The sequence below is a fragment of the Molothrus ater genome, chromosome 14 (genome assembly GCF_012460135.2).
Source record: "Molothrus ater isolate BHLD 08-10-18 breed brown headed cowbird chromosome 14, BPBGC_Mater_1.1, whole genome shotgun sequence".
NCBI classification, from domain to species: domain Eukaryota; kingdom Metazoa; phylum Chordata; class Aves; order Passeriformes; family Icteridae; genus Molothrus; species Molothrus ater.
The window spans coordinates 4,033,241-4,052,738 of record NC_050491.2 but is presented as its reverse complement, the minus strand read 5'-3'; the positions used below and the strand labels follow the sequence as shown (position 1 = coordinate 4,052,738).

Sequence of the window (19,498 nt, the reverse complement as noted above, 5' to 3'; positions counted from 1 at the left end):
TGCAATCCACATCAGCTCCTGAGAGTGGATTCAGGAGAGAGAGAGTCTCTACCTGGCTGTGGGATTTATCTCCCATCCCAGGGGATTTAATAACAGAAGTCCCCGAGGAGCTGGGGACAGCAAGCTGCCACCCCCCAGCCCTGAACAGGGACCCTTTGGGCTGGGCTCACCTTGGTGCCCCCAGGCTGGTGCTGGTGGGCTTTGAGCTGCTGCGAGAGGGATTTCCGGAGGCTCTTCTCTTTGATGAGCTGCAGGAGCGAGGGGGGCAGGAAGGGCTCCAGCCCCCACTCCTTCCTGTGGGGAGGGAAACCTGCATGAGCTGCCAGGTCGGAGGCACTGCCAGCGAGCAGAGAGGGACACAAAACTGTCCCAGAGCATCCTCCTGCCGTCAGAGGGAGCTGGAGCCACACCAGCACCTCCTTGGCACCACAGGCGGAGCAGCAGCAGCCCCCAGCTCGGGTCCCCGAGGGGATGGGATCCCAGGCTGGTGACACAGCTACCAGCTTCAGGCTGGGGAACAGCAGTGCCACGCTCTGCAGCAGAGCCCGGCTCCCACTCACCTTCATGTAAACTTAGGGATGCAGGGCAAATTCCCAAACCTCCTTTAGGGTGACCCCTCCCTCCTTCCTCCCTGTGCCGACTCGGCAAGGCCAGCCTGCACAGATGGGCTGGGTATGGGTTTAGGTCCCCCAGGAGCCACAGGAGGGCTGAGCCAGTGCTTGGTGACAGGCTGAGGTTACACAGCCACAGAGCTTCTCCTTGCCTTGGAGAGAGGTGGAAAACCAGCCCAGGTTCCCATGGAAATGATCCTGGGCTCACAGCGAGTGTCCCCAGCCCTGGCTGCTGCATGTCAGCATGGGGGGGCCTTACACAGCCCCGTGCTGGGACCAGGGGTGGCTGTCACTGCTGCCAAGCCCCTGAGCCACCACCCAGCTCCACTCCCCAAAACATGGCTGTGACACAGGGACACGGGGAAGGACAACAAAGGAGGGCTGTGTGGGAGCCTGGGCACAGGCAGGAGCACTCACTCCACATTCTTGAGGGAGACCTTCTGGCTGGGGCGGGTGGCTGAGACAGTGATGTAGATGTGGAGGGCAGCCAGCCCCAGCAGCATCTCAGGCTTGGGCTCTGTGCCGAAGCGCTCTCTGATCACATCGTTGCGGCTCTGCGGGAGGGACAAGAGGTGTCCTCACACAGCCCCAGGGACAGCCACTGCCACCTGAGGGGTGCCACTACAGGGCCCAGCCTTGGCAGACATGTGGGCCACGAGCACCAGCAGCCCCCAGTCCCCACCTGGATGTACAGGTACTCGAAAGCTGCAGGGTCCCGGCGCAGCAGCTCCACCGGGTCCTTGGGGAAGAAGCTCACACGGAAGAGGCATCTCATGCCGTGGTAGTGTGTTCTTTGCACCACCTGTGGCAGGAGCAGAGGGGAGCAGTGAGCCCAGGAACCACAGGATGCAGGGCATGAGATGCCCTCTCCTCTCTTCTGGTGTTTGATTTGATTTCTCTCCTCCACGCACCACCTTTCATCCCGACAACATCCCATTGGTGGGACAGCTTTGCCTGCTGCTGTAGAGTTTATGCCACTCAGGATAATGTTTGCTCCATGATCCCCATTTTATGCCGGTTCTGTGCAGTGCCAGCTTATTGGCTCTCCCAGCCAAGGATGCTCATGAGTGCTGTCTGCAGCTGCCCAGGCTGGAGCACAGAGCAGCTCCATGGTGCTGTCAGTGTGGGGTGGATAAAACCCTGACTGTCTCCCTCTTTGGCCACCCTTTTCACCCCTGAGCCTGCAGAACCATGCCAGAGGCAAGGAAAGGCTGTGCCACCCCACAGCACAATCCCAGCCTGTCACAGCACGTGTCACAGTTGAGATGGCCACGATACACAGAGTGTCACCATACAATTTCAGAAAGCTTCAACCCATACAGAGTAATACCAGGTCACTTCAGAAGGTTGTATGCTGTAGGCATCTCCTTTCTCTGGTTCTTTAGCCCAACCCTTTACCCCCCTCATGCTGATGCACTGCCCCTGTGTGCCCTCTGCTCCCTTTGGTGGTTGCTCAGCACACCTGGGCACTCCATGGCTCATTGCTGCCAGTGCTGCTCACCTGCTGCTCACAGCTGTGCCCACTGGGGATGAGGCTGGGCCAGCCCATCCCAGTGACCCCAAACTGTGCCCACAGCACAGCCCCATCCCAGTGACCCCAAACTGTGTGCCCACAGCACAGCCCCATCCCAGTGACCCCAAACTGTGTGCCCACAGCACAGCCCCATCCCAGTGACCCCAAACTGTGTGCCCACAGCACAGCCCCATCCCAGTGACCCCAAACTGTGTGCCCACAGCACAGCCCCATCCCAGTGACCCCAAACTGTGTGCACACAGCACAGCCCCATCCCAGTGACCCCAAACTGTGTGCCCACAGCACAGCCCCATCCCAGTGACCCCAAACTGTGCCTACAGCACAGCCCCATCCCAGTGACCCCAAACTGTGTGCCCACAGCACAGCCCCATCCCAGTGACCCCAAACTGTGTGCACACAGCACAGCCCCATCCCAGTGACCCCAAACTGTGCCCCTACACCAGCCAAGCCCACAGTGGAGGAAGGGGAGGCTCTCCGTGCCCAGCCCCTCACCTGGGCCATCCCAACACCCTCCCACCCCAGCAGCTTACATGGGCCAGAGGCTGCTTGTCCTGGAGCAGCAGGAAGCGGTGGCTCTGCTCTGGGCTGGAATACTCCAGGACCAGGGCAAAGTGCTCGATGTGTCTCAGTGACAGGCGGTCCTGCAACGTCACCATCACGTCCTGCAAACACCACGGACAGCCCTGGGTGCCAGGCACTGGCTGCTTCCCAAGGGGGAGCTGGGACCTCACTGAGAGCCCACTCTGAGCTCACTGAGAGGCCCTGGCAGCCAGGGCAGTGCCAGGATGAGGCTGAGAGGGTGCACAGGGTGGCACCAGTGGCCCTGCAGCAGGAGCTGACCAGCACCTGGGCTAACCCTGGGTGGTGCTGGGGGAGCTGCCCCTGGCAGGGGCACTCACAGGAGATCCAGCCTGGCTGGAGGGCAGGCTCACAGCAGGGAGAGAAGTCAGGAGAGGCAGAGCCAGCAAAGCCCCATCCCTGCCAGCTGCAGAGCGTGCTGCCTGGGGAGGCAGACGGGCCATCCATCATGCCAGAGCGGCTCACAGCCAGCCCAGCGCTGCTGATCGTGCTCAGGAAGCAGAAATGGATCGGGCAGGTGGGAGGAGAGGAGGGACACCGAGCCCCGAGGGAGAGGAGGGGCTCACCTTCACAGTGGTTCGGCCATCGAACGTGAAGGATTTGATCTGCCCGTTCTCCAGGAAAACCTTCAGCACGTTGGGAATGAGGAGGAGAGCTTCTTTCTTCAACATGTCCTGGCATGTGGGGCCAGCAAAGGGGGAGGCGAGGAGGGTGGGGGGCACGGAGAGAGGAGGGAGGGCGGGGACAGAGAGAGTGTCAGTGATGGAGCACTCGTGGCATCCTCTGCTGCTCTGGGCTTTGTGCTAAGAGCACATTTCCCCTGAAAAGCCAGCGTTCTGAAGCGCAGAGCTGAGGCAATTCAGAGCTGCCTGACAGATTCACCTGCTCAGCTCGCAGCAGCTGCAGTGGAGCAGAGCACCTGGCTCTGCCCAGCACACCCAGTGCCCGTGCCTGGCAGCCTGTCCTGCTCCCCAGCTGCTGTCCCAGGCAGGAGGAACGGCTGGGGTGGCTCAGAGCTGATCCCTCCTTCCTGACCCTCACCCCAAACCTATCCCCCCTCAGCCCTGCCACCCCCTCTGCAGGAAGTTGGGAGAAGGCTGATTTTATTTGGTGAGAAGCTTTTCAATCAGATAATTACCTAATTGATTTTGCTTAAAAATAGAACATGCTAGAAGCGCTTTACAGGGTTTTTTTTCACATTTGTTTTGTTGTTAATAAAACCTTTCTGCAATTAAGAGATAAAAGCACTGGGCTGTAACTCTCCAGCTTCCACAGCCATTCAGCAGTGCCCTGGTCACCCTGCCCCACACATTTGCAGTGCAAAGCTTTTGGGATCAGGCTGGAAGTCACAGATCTTCCTTAGAGCGGGCACTGGCATTGCCTGGGTGCTCAGGGGGACTCAGCTGAGACCAGGTTTCTGAGCCAGTTTTTAGGGCTCCTTCAGAAGGACAGGGGACAACCACACAAAGTCCCCCCAGCAGTGACCCAACACACTGACTGTGCCCAAGGGCTCCCCAGCCCAGACAGCTGCTCTCAACTGCAGAGCCCAGAGCAGGGAAGAGGAGCCCTGTGGCCCTGGGGCCACCTGAGGGGTTGAAGCACAGGGAAGGCAGGGCAGGACTTACTGGGTCTGTCTCACCGACCGTCACCTGCTCAGAGAATCGGACTTTGGCCGGGTTGGACCTGAGCTTCGCCTTCTTGGCTGCGCTGATGAAAGCAGATTTGGGGGACTGGAAAGAGAGCACTGGGTCAATCACCTGCCTGCCCTGGGAGCCACGGTGTGGGGAAAGGCAGACACACAGAGGAAACCCCTCTGGAGCCAGCGTGGTGATGGGGAGTGGGCAGCAAAGCATGAAATGGGGAGGGTGGAAAGCAAACCCCCTTGGCTGTGGTTACACAGCGCTGCAGGCAGGGCCAGAAGGATGAGCAGCAGCCCCTGAAGTCACACCAGCAGCATCAGTGTGGCAGGGAGGCTGCACCCCAGTGCCTGGCACCCCTTGTGCAGGCTGAGCTGCAGCAGATGTCAGCCAGGGCTTGCCTGGAGGCACTGGCACCAGCTGGATGGGAGTGATGAACCTCTTGGATGTGGTTTGCAGCCCCAGGGAGATGGCAGCACCACGGGCATCCCTGCAGGATGTTCTGGTGGCAGTGCGTGCACACACTCCAGCACAGAGACAGTCATGCCAGAGCTGTGTGTGTCTGATGGTGCCAGCACCAGCTGAGCTGCCTGTCCTGGCTGGTGGCCAGCCTGGGCTGGGAGGAAAAAAGCTTTTTTGGAGTGTGGCACACGCCCCTGCTCCTGACAGAGCAGCGCTGGGTGGGGCATCTCTTTTCTGGAGAGGAGGGGAGCACAGGGGAGCTCTCACACCCCCTCCTTTCCCAACATCAAAGACTCGGTGAAGCACAGACGGTGCCTCTGGCGTGACAGCTCGGTGTGCCCCAGGGCAGCATCAGCATCCCCAGCCCTCCCAGCTCCCCAGCGACTCCCGGGCCAGCAGCGACCCCTCCCTGCCGCCCCTGGCACGGTGGGTTACCCCATCACACACACGGGATGGGGATATTTTCCCTCCCTCCCTCCTGGTGACAAGGACAGCGAGATGGCTGCAGGCCCACTGACCCCAAGGGGCCGTGACAGCTCTCAGACCCCACAGCTTGGAAGAGCCTCAGGGTGCTGGGACATGGCCCCAGCAAATCAGCTGAGCTGCCTGAGTGCTCTCCAGGTCTCCCAAGGTCTCTAGGAACCCTGCCTTGGTCTCCAAAAGGGCTTTTCACCCCTGTCCTGGCTCCCCTGGAGCTGGCCATGGCCCTGCCAGTCTCACCTGGTGGGTGTGCAGGACCGTGAGGATGATGAAGTCCTTGGCCTTCCTGTGACAGAAAGGAGAAATGAAGATGGATGGGACCTCATGGTGATGGACCTCAAGGTGTGCAACTGGCTACTGAGAGCACATCCCACCCTTCCAGCCCAGTGGTGTCCGGGACCTTTGTGGGCTCCTTGGGGTGCTTGACAACGTGGCTGTGGATTCTTTCCCACTTCTTGGCCAGCTGGGAACGGCTATGGCACTTGCTCCAAGGCTCTCCCCCTGCTCAGGCTGGCAGTTCCCCACCCCAGCACTGGTGCCGTGGGTGTGCACTGGCACTGCGAGGCTTTGGGCACTATGGGCACAGCAGCCTGGAGTGAGCCCCTCCCCAGGGGCGTTGTCCTCACCTGACAAGCTCGATGAATCTCTCTCTGGGGGCTTCACTCACATCCTCATCGTTGATGGCCAAGATCTGGTCTCCTGGCAGGAGTTTATCCTCAGAGGGGCCGCCTGCCAGGAGAGAGGGTCAGGGCCAACCCGGGCATCCCGGAGCTGCGGGGCGGAGGGGAAGCACGAGGGGCCCCAAGCATCCCCAAAGCATTTGCCCACCTATGTGGCCGTGGAGGACGCCCTGCAGCAGGCCCAGCAGAGGGGACAGGAGAGGACAGGAGCCCAGGGAGGGAAGCAGGGCTGCGTTTCCCGGCACGCTGCAGCCGTGTCCAGGAGCAGCCCCACACCCTACCTGCAGCCACCGAGCGCACCACCACGGGCCTCTCGCTGCCAGCCACAAAGCCGAATCCGTGGAGGGGGTGGCGCTGGACCGTCACCTGTCGGAGCGTGGCCGGAGGCAGCTGCCCACATTCCATATCATCGCCACCGCGCTCCTCCGGCATCACATGGCTGCGCTGCAGGCACAGGGACAGGCTGTGTGTGAGGAGCCCCTCCGAGCCCTGCCCGCTGCTCCGAGCCCTCCGGGGCTGCGGGGCAGACCCGATCCCCCTGCAGAGCCCCCAGCCCCGTCCTGGGGCAGCCCCGATCCCCCTGCAGCGCTCCCAGCCCCTTCCTGGAGCAGCCACAGCCCCGATCCCCCTGCAGAGCCCTCAGCCCCTTCCTGGAGCAGCCACAGCCCCGATCCCCCTGCAGAGCCCCCAGCCCCTTCCCGGGACAGCCCCGATCCCCCTGCAGAGCCCCCAGCCCCTTCCCGGGGTGCCCACAGCCCCCTCCTCCCTGCAGAGTCGTGCTGATCCGTGCCACAGCACCGGCAGGGGACACTGATGGAGGTGCCACACAAGGGTAAATCACACCATCCTCTCCCAGCCCTTCCTGGGGCAGCCACAGCCCCATCCTGCCGTGCAGAGCCGTGCTGCTCCGTGCCTGTCCCTGCCACAGAGCCGTGCTGTTCACTGCCTGTCCCTGCCACAGAGCCGTGCTGTTCACTGCCTGTCCCTGCCACTGCACCGGCACCTCGGGCACGGGACACCGATGGAGGTGCCACTCAAGGGTAAATCACACCGTCCTCTCCAGCACCTCACTGTTCCACCCCTGCCCTCATGAGATGGGACATCTCTGTGAGGTAAACTACTGCTGGTGTGGCTCTGGCCATTCCCTGAGGGTCAGGGCAGACAGCAGCAGACCGAGAGCTCTCTCTGCCATTCTGCAGAGCTTTCAGAGCAAACCCCAGGGCTGGCTTATTCCTGCTGTGTAACACAGCTCAACAATATCAGAGATAAGTGAAAACAAGTTTAGCCAGTCTAAAAACTGGGATTAAGGCAGGCTCAGCTGTGCTGCTACAGCCAAATCACCACCAGCCCAGGGACTCCTTGGAATGGAGACAACCAGAAGATGGGAAGATCCAGCCCAGGGCAAGGTCATGTCAAAGCTGCCCTTGGCATCCTGGAGCAACGCCAGCCATGGCTCCAGACTGTGAGCCTGGCACGGGGGAGCAATCCCAGCACCACGGGATGGCCACAGAGCACAGCACAGATGGCAACACGCACAGCCCAGCCAGAAAAACAAAGTGGTGAACGTGCTGTTGTTTCTGTGCTGCTCATTGCTTGTTCCTGTCCAGACTATTTAGTCTATTTAACAGAGATCCTTCCCGGCCTTTTGACAACACACCAATTGTTCCATCTCTTATCAGTTTAGGATTTGATGCATCATCTATCAAATGCTATCTGTCTGCATTTCTGACACCCTTACCTGCTCCCAGCACTGTGTTTGGCACCTGCTGCACAGCCAAGAGGGACAGCACGTGGGGCTGGAGGGGACAGGAGCTCCACACCAGCACACACAGCTTGGGCCTTGAGGACACCACAATCAGCAAAGACAGCCCAGTGCTGAGCCTGATCCCCAGGTAACCACCCAAAACCCTCCAAGGGAGGATGCCATGTCTGCCACGGGAGCACAGGTGAGTCTGCCCAGGGTCAGGGATCCAGCGCTGGCCATGGGTGAGCTGCACTCTGTGACAATGGGATGTCACCACAGCCAGGTGACCCATTCCCAGCGCCCAGCTGGGTGGGTGCTCGTGGCTTTCCCCTCCTGCCTGGAGCGGCACATGGCTGAAGGAGAAGGAAACAGTGATGCCTGGGGCAGGGAACTGGTGAGGAGCAGCAGGCTCTGGGCACCCCTGAGCTCGGGAAGTGCCGCACCCATCAGGGCTCCCAGCAGGAGCAGAGCCAGCCCCAGCCCCAGCGCCAGGAGAGTGCAGCTGCAGGGAAGCACTGCCGAGAGCATCTCCCCAGCCACTGTCTCTGCACCGCTCATTAGCTGCTCTGCTACTCCCATGAGCATTCAAAAGAACAACAGTAACAACCACAACAAAAAGAATCGGGCGATCCAGCCAATTTTCTCAAACAAACGTTCTCCAAGGCCATTGTGTGCAGCTGAAAAGGCTGAATGCAGCACTGCGTCTCCACACGCCTGGCACGGCCAGGGAGGATGCCAGAGCTGGCTGCCACAAGACAGCAGTCACCGAGCTGCTGGCTCCCAGGGGACACTCCTTTCATCCCAGCCCTGCTGCCCACAGCCCCAGCAGATGAAGATGAGGATGAGCAGCAGAGCTCGGAGCAGTGGGATGCTCGGAGATGGGGCTGAGCCCAGTGCGGTGGCTCCGGGGAAACAGAGGCAGGGCTTTGCTCACCAAGTCACAGCAAAGTGGGTGGCGAGTGCCAGAGCAGAGCTGCCCAGCTGTGTCCCCAGATGTGTCCTTCTGTGTGCAGTCGGGGTGCCGGTGTCACCCTCAGCGTCCCCAGGGAACCCGCGGCTGAGGCACAGCCGGGGACAGCCCAGCACCAGGGACAGCGGCGGCTCCCGCAGCCCAAATTACCATCAGAATTGGTTAGCGTGAAATCCTCGCAGCTTTAACAGACAAAAGGAAAAGAAAGCACACCTCACTTCAGCCACAACCAGCCTGCCATCCAGCGTCAAAGGGAAAAGGGGAATAAAGAGATGGATACTGACAATAAAAACTCCTTTACCGGCCTCTTAAGCTACTCCTCTCCTGATAAGACTTGGACGCTGCAGAAGCATTACCAGGAAATTAAATAAAAGAGGATGAGCGTCCTCCTAAGCAGGACTTATCCACTCCTGGAGAAGCAGTAATGTGCTCAGCAGCAGGTACAACATGCCTTCTCCAGGCTGTGGCTCTGTCCTTCCTGCAGCAGCTCTCCCTTGCCGGGCTTGGGGATTAACGTGTGCTCACCCCGGACCAGAGGGAGAGGTCAGAGAAACCAGCGGCAGCAGTGGCTAAGGGAGCTCTCTCCCTAACACTGGTAACTGGCTGCACCCCAGGAGCTATCACTTCCTTGGAGCCTGATTTTTTTTGGTGTTCCTTCTTTTGATTTCAGGGCAGAGAGCTGTGCTGGGCTGCAAAGCTCACGGGCTGGGCTCGCTCTCGCAGCAGGGAGTGAGGATATGAAACAATCCCCGGAGCTCAGCAGCACCCAAACCCAGCCTCACCCTGGGGCCACACTGCCACCACCTCGGTGGACAGGGACCAGCAATGACCCCATCCCCCTGCAGGGAGCCAATGGCTGTTTGTGTCCCTACCTGCCTGCTGCCCACCCCTTAGCCCAAGAGCCTGCTCTGCATCCCCTTGTGTCCTCAGTGACCACCAAGGCACAGCCATTGGAAAACAGCTCAGCACAAAGCGAAAGGACTTATCAGGAGAAACCTCTCTGTGCCCAGCAGCAGCAGGAGCCCACCATGGATGTACCCCTGTGGGAGCACCTAGCTCTTCATGGTGTCTTGACTGATGTGGCATGAAGATATCCCACTCATGAGGCTGGGACACTCATCTGCTCAGTGTCACTTTGCTGTGACACTGATCTGGTCACACTCTGCCACCCAAGGTGAGAGAGACATCAGCTCGGTGCAGTCACTGCCCATCATGATACCAAGGGATGTGCCTTCAGCCTCCTGAGCACCTTCAGACCTCCCTGCCATGAACAGGGCTGAACACAGAGCCCTCATCCCCCCCAAACAGATACAGGCAGAACAGGAGTTACTCCAAAAGCTGACGCATCCGTTTTTAATTTCCTACCGCAATAAATCTCTGCTCCCTCTGAGGACTGATTTTCTGCCTTTGCTCTCAATGCTAACTGGCCATCTGCCACCAGAACAAACCAGCACCACCTGCCTGGGAGGAACCATGGTCTCCATCTACCCAGGACATGCACACCATTTGCCAACTGCCTTTAAACAAGTGCACCAGGTGAAAGCACTTTGTGCAGCCCAGGCAGGGCTCAGAGCTCAGCTCTGGGATGGGGACTGGGGATGGGAAGGTCTTGTCCCTTCTGCAGAGGGGCAGTTTGCAGGTGTGCCAGCTCTCCTCTCCTTCTGTGAACAACCCAAGAACAAACAGAGTCCTGCCTCTCCTACTGCAAGCCCATGGCTGCTCCTCCATCTGCCAGGCTGCAGTTGGTGAGTGGCTGGTGAGGCATGTGGGATCCTGGGCACGTGTGGCAGTGGCAGGGAATGCTGGGGAACGGGCCAGGACGGGTTTTTATGGGGAACATATGGCAGCTCCAGCCTCACAGCCAGGTCTGCATCTCAGATGGAGCCATGGGGCTGCCGGGGCACGTGGGGACCAACAGCAGGGACAAAGGCAGAGCAGGCAGAGCAGGCAGAGCTGGCTGGCACGGGATCCACCACAGTATGTCTGCTCCATCAGCCCTGCATCTGCACCCAGCAGGCATCTGGGCACCTTGGCAGTGCCATTTGGCCCACGTTTAGGTGTCAGACACCCCCAGCATGGGCAAACAGATGCTGTCCTTCCTGAGGAGCTGCTCAGTCACACAGACCCAGACAGGCTGGTAATGCTGCCCCTGCTCTGGCAGTGTTCAGCAGCTGACTGAAACGAGGGGAGCTGGGTGAGGGGTGCCAGCCTGGCTGAGACCAACACTGAGGGCAGCACAATAACCCTGGCCTTCATGGGTGAAATCCTTCCTGGACCCAGCCTGGAGAATGCAGCCTGCACACAGCTCTGCCATATGGCCCATGCCTTTCCCCCCTGTGCTCCAGCCTGGATTTGCTGTCAGGATTGGGAAGCAGTTTGAACCCAGCAGAGCTCCTCAGATGGAGCTGGCTGTCCTGAGCTGGGAACGCTGCTGGTACAAAGGTGGGTGCCAGATGGCACCCGTTGGAGGGCACAAATACCCCTGGCTCTCAGAGCAGGGACAAGCAGACAGTGAGCAATGTCCAGCAGAGCTGCTGGAGAAGCTGATGAGCAGCCAAAGGCAGCTGTAAATAACGAGGCAGCAGCCGCAGCCTGGCTCTGGGCAGCAGCTGCAGCCTTCTGCTGCTCAGCCTGCAGCTTTTCAAATGTTCCTGGCATCTCACCTAGAGATAAACACAGGCTGAGGGGCCAGGTGAGTTGGGGGCTAGCTGGAAATGTTAGGACCTGTTATATCCTGGGCATGGCAGAGATGAACTTATTGCCCCCTGGCAAGGAGTGGAGCCAGCTCAACAAGGTGCTGGGGGAAAGAGGGGCTCAAAAATTCTCAAAGTAATGATGCCAATTCTAAAAAATAGAGCATAGGCATGGCTAGCAAAGAGCCTGTGTGTCACCACAACCTCCAGCCATGCTCAGGTCACCAGAAAAAGCAGCTTCTGCAGAGGGAGAGGCTGTCCTGAAACAAGCCCTGGGAGATGAGAATCTGCAGCTCAGCCCATATTGCACTTTCCAGAGGCAAACACACACAGACATTGCCTTCCCCAGCTGAGACTTGGCATTCCAGGCTAGAAAGGAGCAGAGGGACCATGGTGGTCCCTGAAAGCAGCCTGACACTGGGCAGGGAGCTGGCACTGATGAGAACTGGAAGGCACCTGTGGAAGGAGGTTTGACACATGGAAAAGGCAGCACTTTGCCACACAGAAAACAGTTAATCCCAGGAGCTCCCTGCCACAGGATGCTGGGGAGGCTGGAAATTCTACTGGGTTTTAAAAGCAATTTCCAGCTACTAAAGCCAGAAGTCTCCACATTTTCCTTGCTGTAGCTTGCCAGATCCTGGGAGAATTTACAGCAAGTGTTGTCTGATCAATGTGCAGCAGGAGAGAGGACCTGAGCCCACCTGGCTGGCACAGTGCACCTGCATGGGCTGCCCGAGGTGCACACGAGTGTGGCAGAGATGGGACTGAGCTGAGTGGGCCACTGGATGCCCAGGGCAAGCACTCAGCACCTACAGGAGTGAAGGATGCTGAGTGTGAGATGATGACAAACCTTCAGATTGCTCACTCACACAGCCTGGCCATGCCTGCACAAGTTTGGGACAGGCTGGGGTGCTGTGGAACCTGTCTAAATGCCCCCCAAAGACAGCAGGTTCCCTCATCTGTGCAAGTTTCCACCACATTAAACAATTTGGAGGAGAATGGTGTTTGTAATGCTATTACAGTCACCATCCTCCTCCACCAAATTGTTCCAACCAGGGGCTCCCACTCAGGTAAGAAAATTCTCCTCCAATCTTCTCTATGATTTTTGGCTGTTTAAGGGATTTTTGTTCTCCCCAGCTGGAGAAGAGGATCAAAGCAAAATCCTTTAGCAATAGGTCAGGCCCAGAAGGCTCGTGCTCCTGACTCAGCCAGCAGCAGGTGGAGGACCAGAGGGCTGCTGGCAAAACTGGGAAGAGCTGGGGAGCCTGGGCTGGAGAAGAGGGACTTGAGACAGGCAGGGCTTCCCTTGCAGGGCCCTGACAAATCTGCCTGCAGTGAGAGAGGGGTGTGAAGAGGAAAGCCTGTCTCCTCTCTAGTGCACTGGGAACATGCCCTGAGCACGGGCTGCAAAGCCACACCAAGGGACAATTGGTTTTTAGGGTATCTTTCTTTGCATTTGGGGATACCCAAACAGCTGGGCACTAATCTAGGGCCCGAGAGAAACTGGTTTCCAACCCCTCCTCTGCCGTGGTGACCACAGGCATGTTGCCTTGGTCCTCCCCTCTGTGGTGCTCCACTGGTGCCAGCCCACAGGAGCCCCCCCTTGTCCAGCCAGGCAAGACTCAGAGGGATTTTTGTCTTTGTGAGGACTACAGAAATACAATAAACAGACAGTCAACACTGGGATAAAATGAGATGAACACATAAGAGGATTAATCAGAGATAAGGAGCAATAGAATAAAATTTGCAGCATTTTTCTCCATTCTTTGTGTGATGCTCAGCTGCATGATGGGGGCTTGGAGTGATACCAGTTCCCCAGCACAGCCTGGCCACTCTGCCTGTCACCTGCTGCAGCTGTAACTCAGGAGATCTCTGTGTTTTATTCACTGCAGGCAAACACCCCTGGCCCCGTGGGGAGGAGGGGATGACACCAGCCCCAGCCTCTCCTGCTGGCATGGGCAGCTTGACCCCAAACGGAGCCTTTCCTGCAGGAGCCCCCAAGTGCACCCAGCGTGTCCCCAGAGCCTCGTGCCCCTCAGGGACAGGGTCTGTGCTGCATGGCACAGCCAGGAGAATGGCTCCCCCCACACCTGCGCAGGCACCAGGGCCCCACCTTGCTCCAGCAGATTTGCAGGAGGAGAAATTTATGGCTGCATATAAAGTTCAGGGGGGAGTTAAATAAGGCAGGAGATTTACACATCCTTTACATTCCATTAGCGAGCAGGCACAGCCTGCATCCCCTCCCAGGCACCAGGGAGGAAGATTCAGGGAGGCTGTCAGCCCTCCTCTCCCACTGCTGGCAGGGAGGCTTGAAAATCCAATCAAGCACTTTCCTCTGGGCCTTCAGGAATCCCAGGACTTTCAGTATGGATTTACAGTGAGCAATTTCCTCAGTGGATGACTTGGACTGCTATCTCTACCTAGCACAGCACAGAGCAGGGCACGGAAAGGACCTGGGGGAAGGAGTGCCAGAGGAGGCAGGACAGCAGGACAGATAACAGCATCCCCAGCCCGGACTGCTGGGGACAGCCCCCGGCTGCAGAGGGAGCCTGAGCTGGACTCAAAGCTCACCCAGCAACCCACAGCCCTGCCAGCCCATCCAGAGGTGGCAAACACTGGAGCATTTCTGGCACTACAGCTTTGGTGAGATGGTCCCCTGAGCCGTGACACAACTGGCCCAACAAGCTCACCTGCATGGCAGCAGGGACTGTCCCAACAAGCCCCAGTACTGCCACCAGCCTTGGCAGGAGCTGCACAGGAACCTGCCTGTGGAGGGGCCAAACACAGCCCCACAGAGCCCCCTCCACCCCTGCCTTTCCTCGCATCCCTCTCCGTGCTCCAGGGCTCAGCAAAGCTCTTGAGCTGATGCAAGATAAAGGCAAAAACATTAAAAAGAGAAAATGCACTGAAGCAGAGGAGCCTTTGTGTGTGATGCTTCCAGCCTGGGGCTCCTGGCCTTTCTAGCAGAGAGGCTTAGTTTATACCTCTTTATAATCTCTTCACAATCAGCTCCCAGCTCTGCTGCCTGTGCCAGGGTGGCCCCGGGGGTTCAGGGTGAGGAGGGGACTCTGCAAACTGCAGAGTCTGTGTGTGCTCATCAGTGCAGTGCATTTGCCAGGTGTATGTGTATATATATATATACATATATTTTTAGAGGCACACCTGCCCACGTGGACTCTGTTTTCAACACGTGGGTGTATAAATGCTGCACTGAAGAAGCAGCAGCACCTGTTTGTGTACAGCCCTGTGACTCCTCACCCTCAGGGCACCACAAGCTGCTCACCTGGGGAAATGCTGCAGGAACAGCACCACAGAATGGCCTGGGTTGGGAGGGATCTCAAAGAGCATCCAGTTCCAGCCCCCTGCCATGGGCAGCAGCACCTTCCACCAGACCAGGCTGCTCAGAGCTCCATCCAACCTGGCCTTGGACACCTCCATGGATGGGGCAGCCCCCTTACCATGACCTCCCCACTGTCACAGGGAAGAATTATTTCCTAATAATCAATCTGCCCTCAGTCTGAAAGAGACAGGGGGACACAGAGCTGCTCCTGGCATGCCCCAAGGTGCCTGTGGGACCATGCACACACTGTCCCCCACAGGGCTGCATGCACTCACTGTCCCCAGGAGATAGCCCAAGGGACAGCTCCATGCTGGTCCCCCCGGCACACAGCCCCCCTATTGCCAGAGCTCCCAGGGTCACACTCACCTGGCTGTGGCAGAGAAGGGGCTGCCAGCACAGCCCTCTGGGCCCTGGGTACCAGATAGGACCAGAGCAAGAGGCAGGAGCTCATTCCCCACGTGCTGTGGGTGCCCACAGCCCTGCACTCACCAGGGCGCTTTGAAAGCACCTGTAATGACAGAAACGCCCCAACAGGATTCTAAACAAGGCCAAATCATTTCTAACTATTGGTGTCAGAAGCTGGCCAGCTCAGGCTGGTGCTGGCCAGGTGCTGTGTGCAGCCCCAGGAGATGCTGCTGAAGGCACAGCAGTGCTGCACCCCGAGCAGCACGGCAGCAGAGCTCAGCACTCGTGCTGCATAGGGATCTGATGATTTTCTGAGTTCCTGCTGTAGTAATGAGCTTAATCAGCCCATGCAAATCAGTTTCCATTTGAAACCAGCCTTATCTAATGGAACCCACTCAGTATTTGCCTCCTGGAGTTTTCACACAGATCGATCTTCCCCGTTGCAGGTGTGAAAGGCAACTGGGGCAGGGAATGGTTTCACCTTTCCCAGCACTGGACTGCAGCTTGGAGCTCCATGGCAATTTCTCAGCTTCATTTCTCACATTCTCATTGTTCCCAGAAACAAAGGGAATTAGGCTCTGAAAACCTCTCTCCTCTGGCAATGGATTATGTCCTTAGATTACTGCAGCCATTCAGAGGAGCATTTGGATAACGGAATTTACACAATTTAGCCCTTGGTGCCAGCAGGTTCAGCAGGAGAGCCCCTCCACCACGGCCTATTTTGAATAAGCAAATCAACCACGCACAGGGAGATTCATTTTGTAAAGTGCAAGCGGAAAAAGCAATGCCAGTTCCCATCCACTCCTGGCTGACATTTTATTTAACAGGTTATTCATTTGCCCCAGCGTCCTCAGCAGCAGCAACAACCACTGCCACCTCCCATAACTCACTGCCAGCTCCTTTCCCAGGTGCTCCCCTCCCTCCTCCCCAGAGGTAATTAGCAATTATGAAGGTGTTACACAGCAACCCACCCCATGCTGTTCAATGCCACAGCCCCAGTGCTGGCTCATGGGCAGCACCATGTCCTCCAGAGCCAAATGATACCCCAAACAGAGCCCAGACCTCATCCCTCAGGCTTGATCCTTCCAGGGATGCAGAAGCCTGAGCCCCCTTCAAACCTGTGGGACAGTGTTGCCCTGAACTCCTGGGCTGGAGCCCAAACTGACCCATCAGACCCTGCACAGACCCTCCCAGCTCTGCACACCCTGGACCAGGTGTTGTGGGGCTGGACCCCAAGGTGTGCACAAAGCCACTGGTGGAACCCAGGACATTGCTCTGGCTGCCCTGGAGGACTCGAGACCCTGGCAGGGGGCTCAGAGACCTTGGCACAGAGCACAACCCTGTGCCTTTGATTATCACCCATGGAAACAATTACCAACCTTGTGTGAGGAGTTACAAGCCACAAGAGTTTGAGTAGAATGATAGTTAATCTGTCACAGGGGGAAAATGTAGAATTTTGGGGATTTAGAATGGGGGTTCAAGAGGCAAGATGGAGGAATCTGGGCATGTCCTGTCCTTCTTCTTGTCCTCCATCTTCTGCTGGGATGGTGGCACTTTTGGATTGGTTTAGAGCAGAGACAGACTGTCTAACATAGGTGATAGGTATTGGAAAATTATTGTAAATAAAGTACACCTAGTTCTTAGTATAAAAACTAACACCACCCCAAGGGCAGTCAGTGTGCCACAACCCAACCTGCAGGACAGACCTCAGCCAGAGAAAGAATGTTATAGATAAGGGAAAATAAACAACCTTGAAAACCAGAACTGAGGAATCTTGACTTCTTCTTTGGTCGTGAGGCTGGGAAAAAGAGACTTTTTAATACCTTGGGAGCCACTTCAGCAACACAAAACCCAAGAGGCCACCAGTGAGTGAAACCCCTGAGGACACATACAGGTCTGCTCTGAGCCCCTGCCCACACCCAGGACCCCTCCTGCTGCCCATCCTATTTATTTCCTGATCTCCAGAGCCTGCTGTGGTGCTCTGGCTGACCCAGCAGGCAGGGCAGAGACAGACAGCAGGTCTCAGACTGCTCACCATGCTCCAGACAAGGCTCAGGCAGGACAGATGCTCAGCCCTAAATGAGCCCTGCCAAGGGGGAAAAGCCCAGTGGCAGAAGGTAAAGGAGGGTGTCTGGAGGGGGTGTCTCAGTCCTGCAGAGAAGGGGACAGGGCTGCAAGGAGCAGCCTCTGGACAGGGAGTGTGGGCTTGGAGCAGCCAGCTGCTCTGGGGAGCACAGCCAGCACGGCTCTCCTCACCAACTGCACTCCTCTCTTCCCCCCCCCTCTTTTTCTCCAATTTATCTTTTTGACACTTTCAATGATGCTTCTGCAGACTGAAAACAATAGAGACAGACTTTCAGCCAAGGCAATTTCGGAGCTGAATCAAAGCTAAAATAACCTAGACACAGAGCAGCTGAGCAGAGACAGCTCAGGGAGCGGGGACAGAGCAGTGCAGGTGCCCTGTCCCTCTCTGCAGCTCCCTCTCTAGCAGAGAGGACAGGAGCTGTGTGTCTCAATCTCCCTGCCACCCCTTTCTGGCCCTGCTGGCACCATTGCCCCCTCCCATGGATGCAATTCCCACCCCAAATCCAGCCCTGCAGCTGGGTCAGTACCTGCCTGCCCAGCACACCAGCTCCGTGTCTTGCATAGCAAGCAGTGCTTGCTGTCCTGACCTTACAGCCTGCAGAGCTTCCAGGTAGAGATTTTCATTTTTTTTTCCCCCCTACAAGTGCTACTCTGCTGCTATGTGAAGGAGGTGGGAGGGACAGACAGACAGACACACAAATGGGAGAGAGGGAGGGAGGATGGGCTGATTCTGCCAAGTGAATATTGCAAGTGGACCCATAACAAGACACAATCCTCAGCATGACTCAGCCTGGGAACACATTCTGCTTCCCAGTCCCACTGCCAGGACTGGCACAGCCCCACTGCTCATCCCACAAGGAAGCAGCCCATGGCTGCCACCCCAGCTCTCACCCCAAATGCATTTCACAGCCAGGACAGGTAAACCCAGGCAGCTCCTGGGAGCTGAGCATGGCAAAAGCAGCCAGGAAAACAGGGGCTGAAGCTGTGCAGGACAAGCTGTGAGTGGCTGACACGCTGCTGGGTCTCTGCAGCCCTGGAAGCAGCTGTCAGAGCCTGTGTGGTTCCAGTGCCTGCCTCCCCAGACACACGGGAATCTGCTCCCCTGGGCCTGTGCCACGTTTGTTTCTCTCTGAGAGAGAAGGGGTTTCAGCACTGGAAGCCTCAGTGTTCTTGAAGAGCATCAAAAGCAGCAGGCAGAGCAGAGAAACAGGAGGTACAGGATCACAAGCATCCCCCAGGGCTGCTCCATGGGGGCACCCTGTGCCCCAGAATCAGCTGCCAGGCGACAATGGCCCATACAGGACACTGTTCACACCCTGGGTGAAGTTCAGCAGGCTGGGAAAGGCAGCACTGTCCCCTCTGCTCCTGCATTTTACTTGTGAAATGCCACATCCAGCTCCAGGTTTAACTGTGGGGCTGGGCAGGAGCTGCCTCAAGAGCCTTCTCCGGGCCCCACTGAGCATCCCCCAGGGCTCAGTGGCTACCCCAGCCCCAAAGAGCCTGTACCCTGCCCTTGGGCACTGTGGCAGCCCCAGCTTGCCTGGGTGGGTGTGAAACCCCTCACTGGGCTGGCAGGCAATGCTCTGCTCATGCCAGAATCTTCTAAGGGAGATGCTCAGCATCACCTCCTTGGCTTAGGGGGATGTCAGACCCCCCCCCCTCCTCTCTGCCCTTGCCCCAGCTGGCTCCATCTCTCTGAAGGATCCATCCCAGTGCCAAGTGACATGTTCCTGATCATCTGAGGACATGCAAATAAGCCCAGAGCCCTTCTCCCTCCCCAGACAGGGGAGAGCGTTCCCCTCACTGCCTGTGTGCAGCCAACACCGTGCTGTGCCAGCCTGTGACAGCTCTGGAGATGACATGGCAGCTCTGGCTGTCCCAGCAGGACGTGTCAAACTGTCACACTGCATTAGCTGCAACACATTGCTGCACAACACCCTGCAGCCACCCTGCCACGGGGCTGTGGCACCCCTGCCATGCCACAGCACTCAGAGCCTGGCACATGGGAGCCCCATCACCACCTCTCTGGGCAGTGCCCAAGGGGTGCCAGCCACTGCTTTTGGCACCTGGCTCCTTACACGTCTCTCCTGCAGCAGGATACTCATGGCAGGCCGATGGGATCAGGCTGAAATCACCACCCGGCTGCCACTGAAGTGTTGTGATCTTATTATAAAAGTTCCATACCTTCTTGGTGATTTCTCATGGGCATCTCCTCACAGCACTAACCTCTTCTTCACAGCACAACCAACAAAACCTCAACTCTCTTCTCCACTAGCTA

At 57.7% G+C, this 19,498-nt stretch overlaps 1 protein-coding gene across 5 annotated transcripts in view; it reads right to left on the bottom strand.

Annotated features, from left to right (window-relative positions):
- Nucleotides 1–19,498, bottom strand: part of FRMPD3 (FERM and PDZ domain containing 3) — a 65,863-nt gene that overhangs the window by 25,764 nt on the left and 20,601 nt on the right. For 3 of the 5 annotated variants that reach the window (XM_036402060.2, XM_036402059.2, XM_036402061.2), the window contains exons 2-10: nt 6,265–6,427; nt 5,930–6,032; nt 5,544–5,589; nt 4,350–4,454; nt 3,291–3,398; nt 2,676–2,807; nt 1,294–1,413; nt 1,029–1,165; nt 171–294 (exon numbers count right to left, since the gene is read on the bottom strand). In XM_036402060.2, the coding sequence (XP_036257953.1) occupies nt 171–294; nt 1,029–1,165; nt 1,294–1,413; nt 2,676–2,807; nt 3,291–3,398; nt 4,350–4,454; nt 5,544–5,589; nt 5,930–6,032; nt 6,265–6,415 (1,026 nt within the window). In that variant the 5' untranslated portion in view covers nt 6,416–6,427. The remainder of the gene's footprint in view (nt 1–170; nt 295–1,028; nt 1,166–1,293; nt 1,414–2,675; nt 2,808–3,290; nt 3,399–4,349; nt 4,455–5,543; nt 5,590–5,929; nt 6,033–6,264; nt 6,428–19,498) is intronic. The other 2 variants (XM_054516305.1, XM_054516306.1) reach the window with 1 other exon arrangement.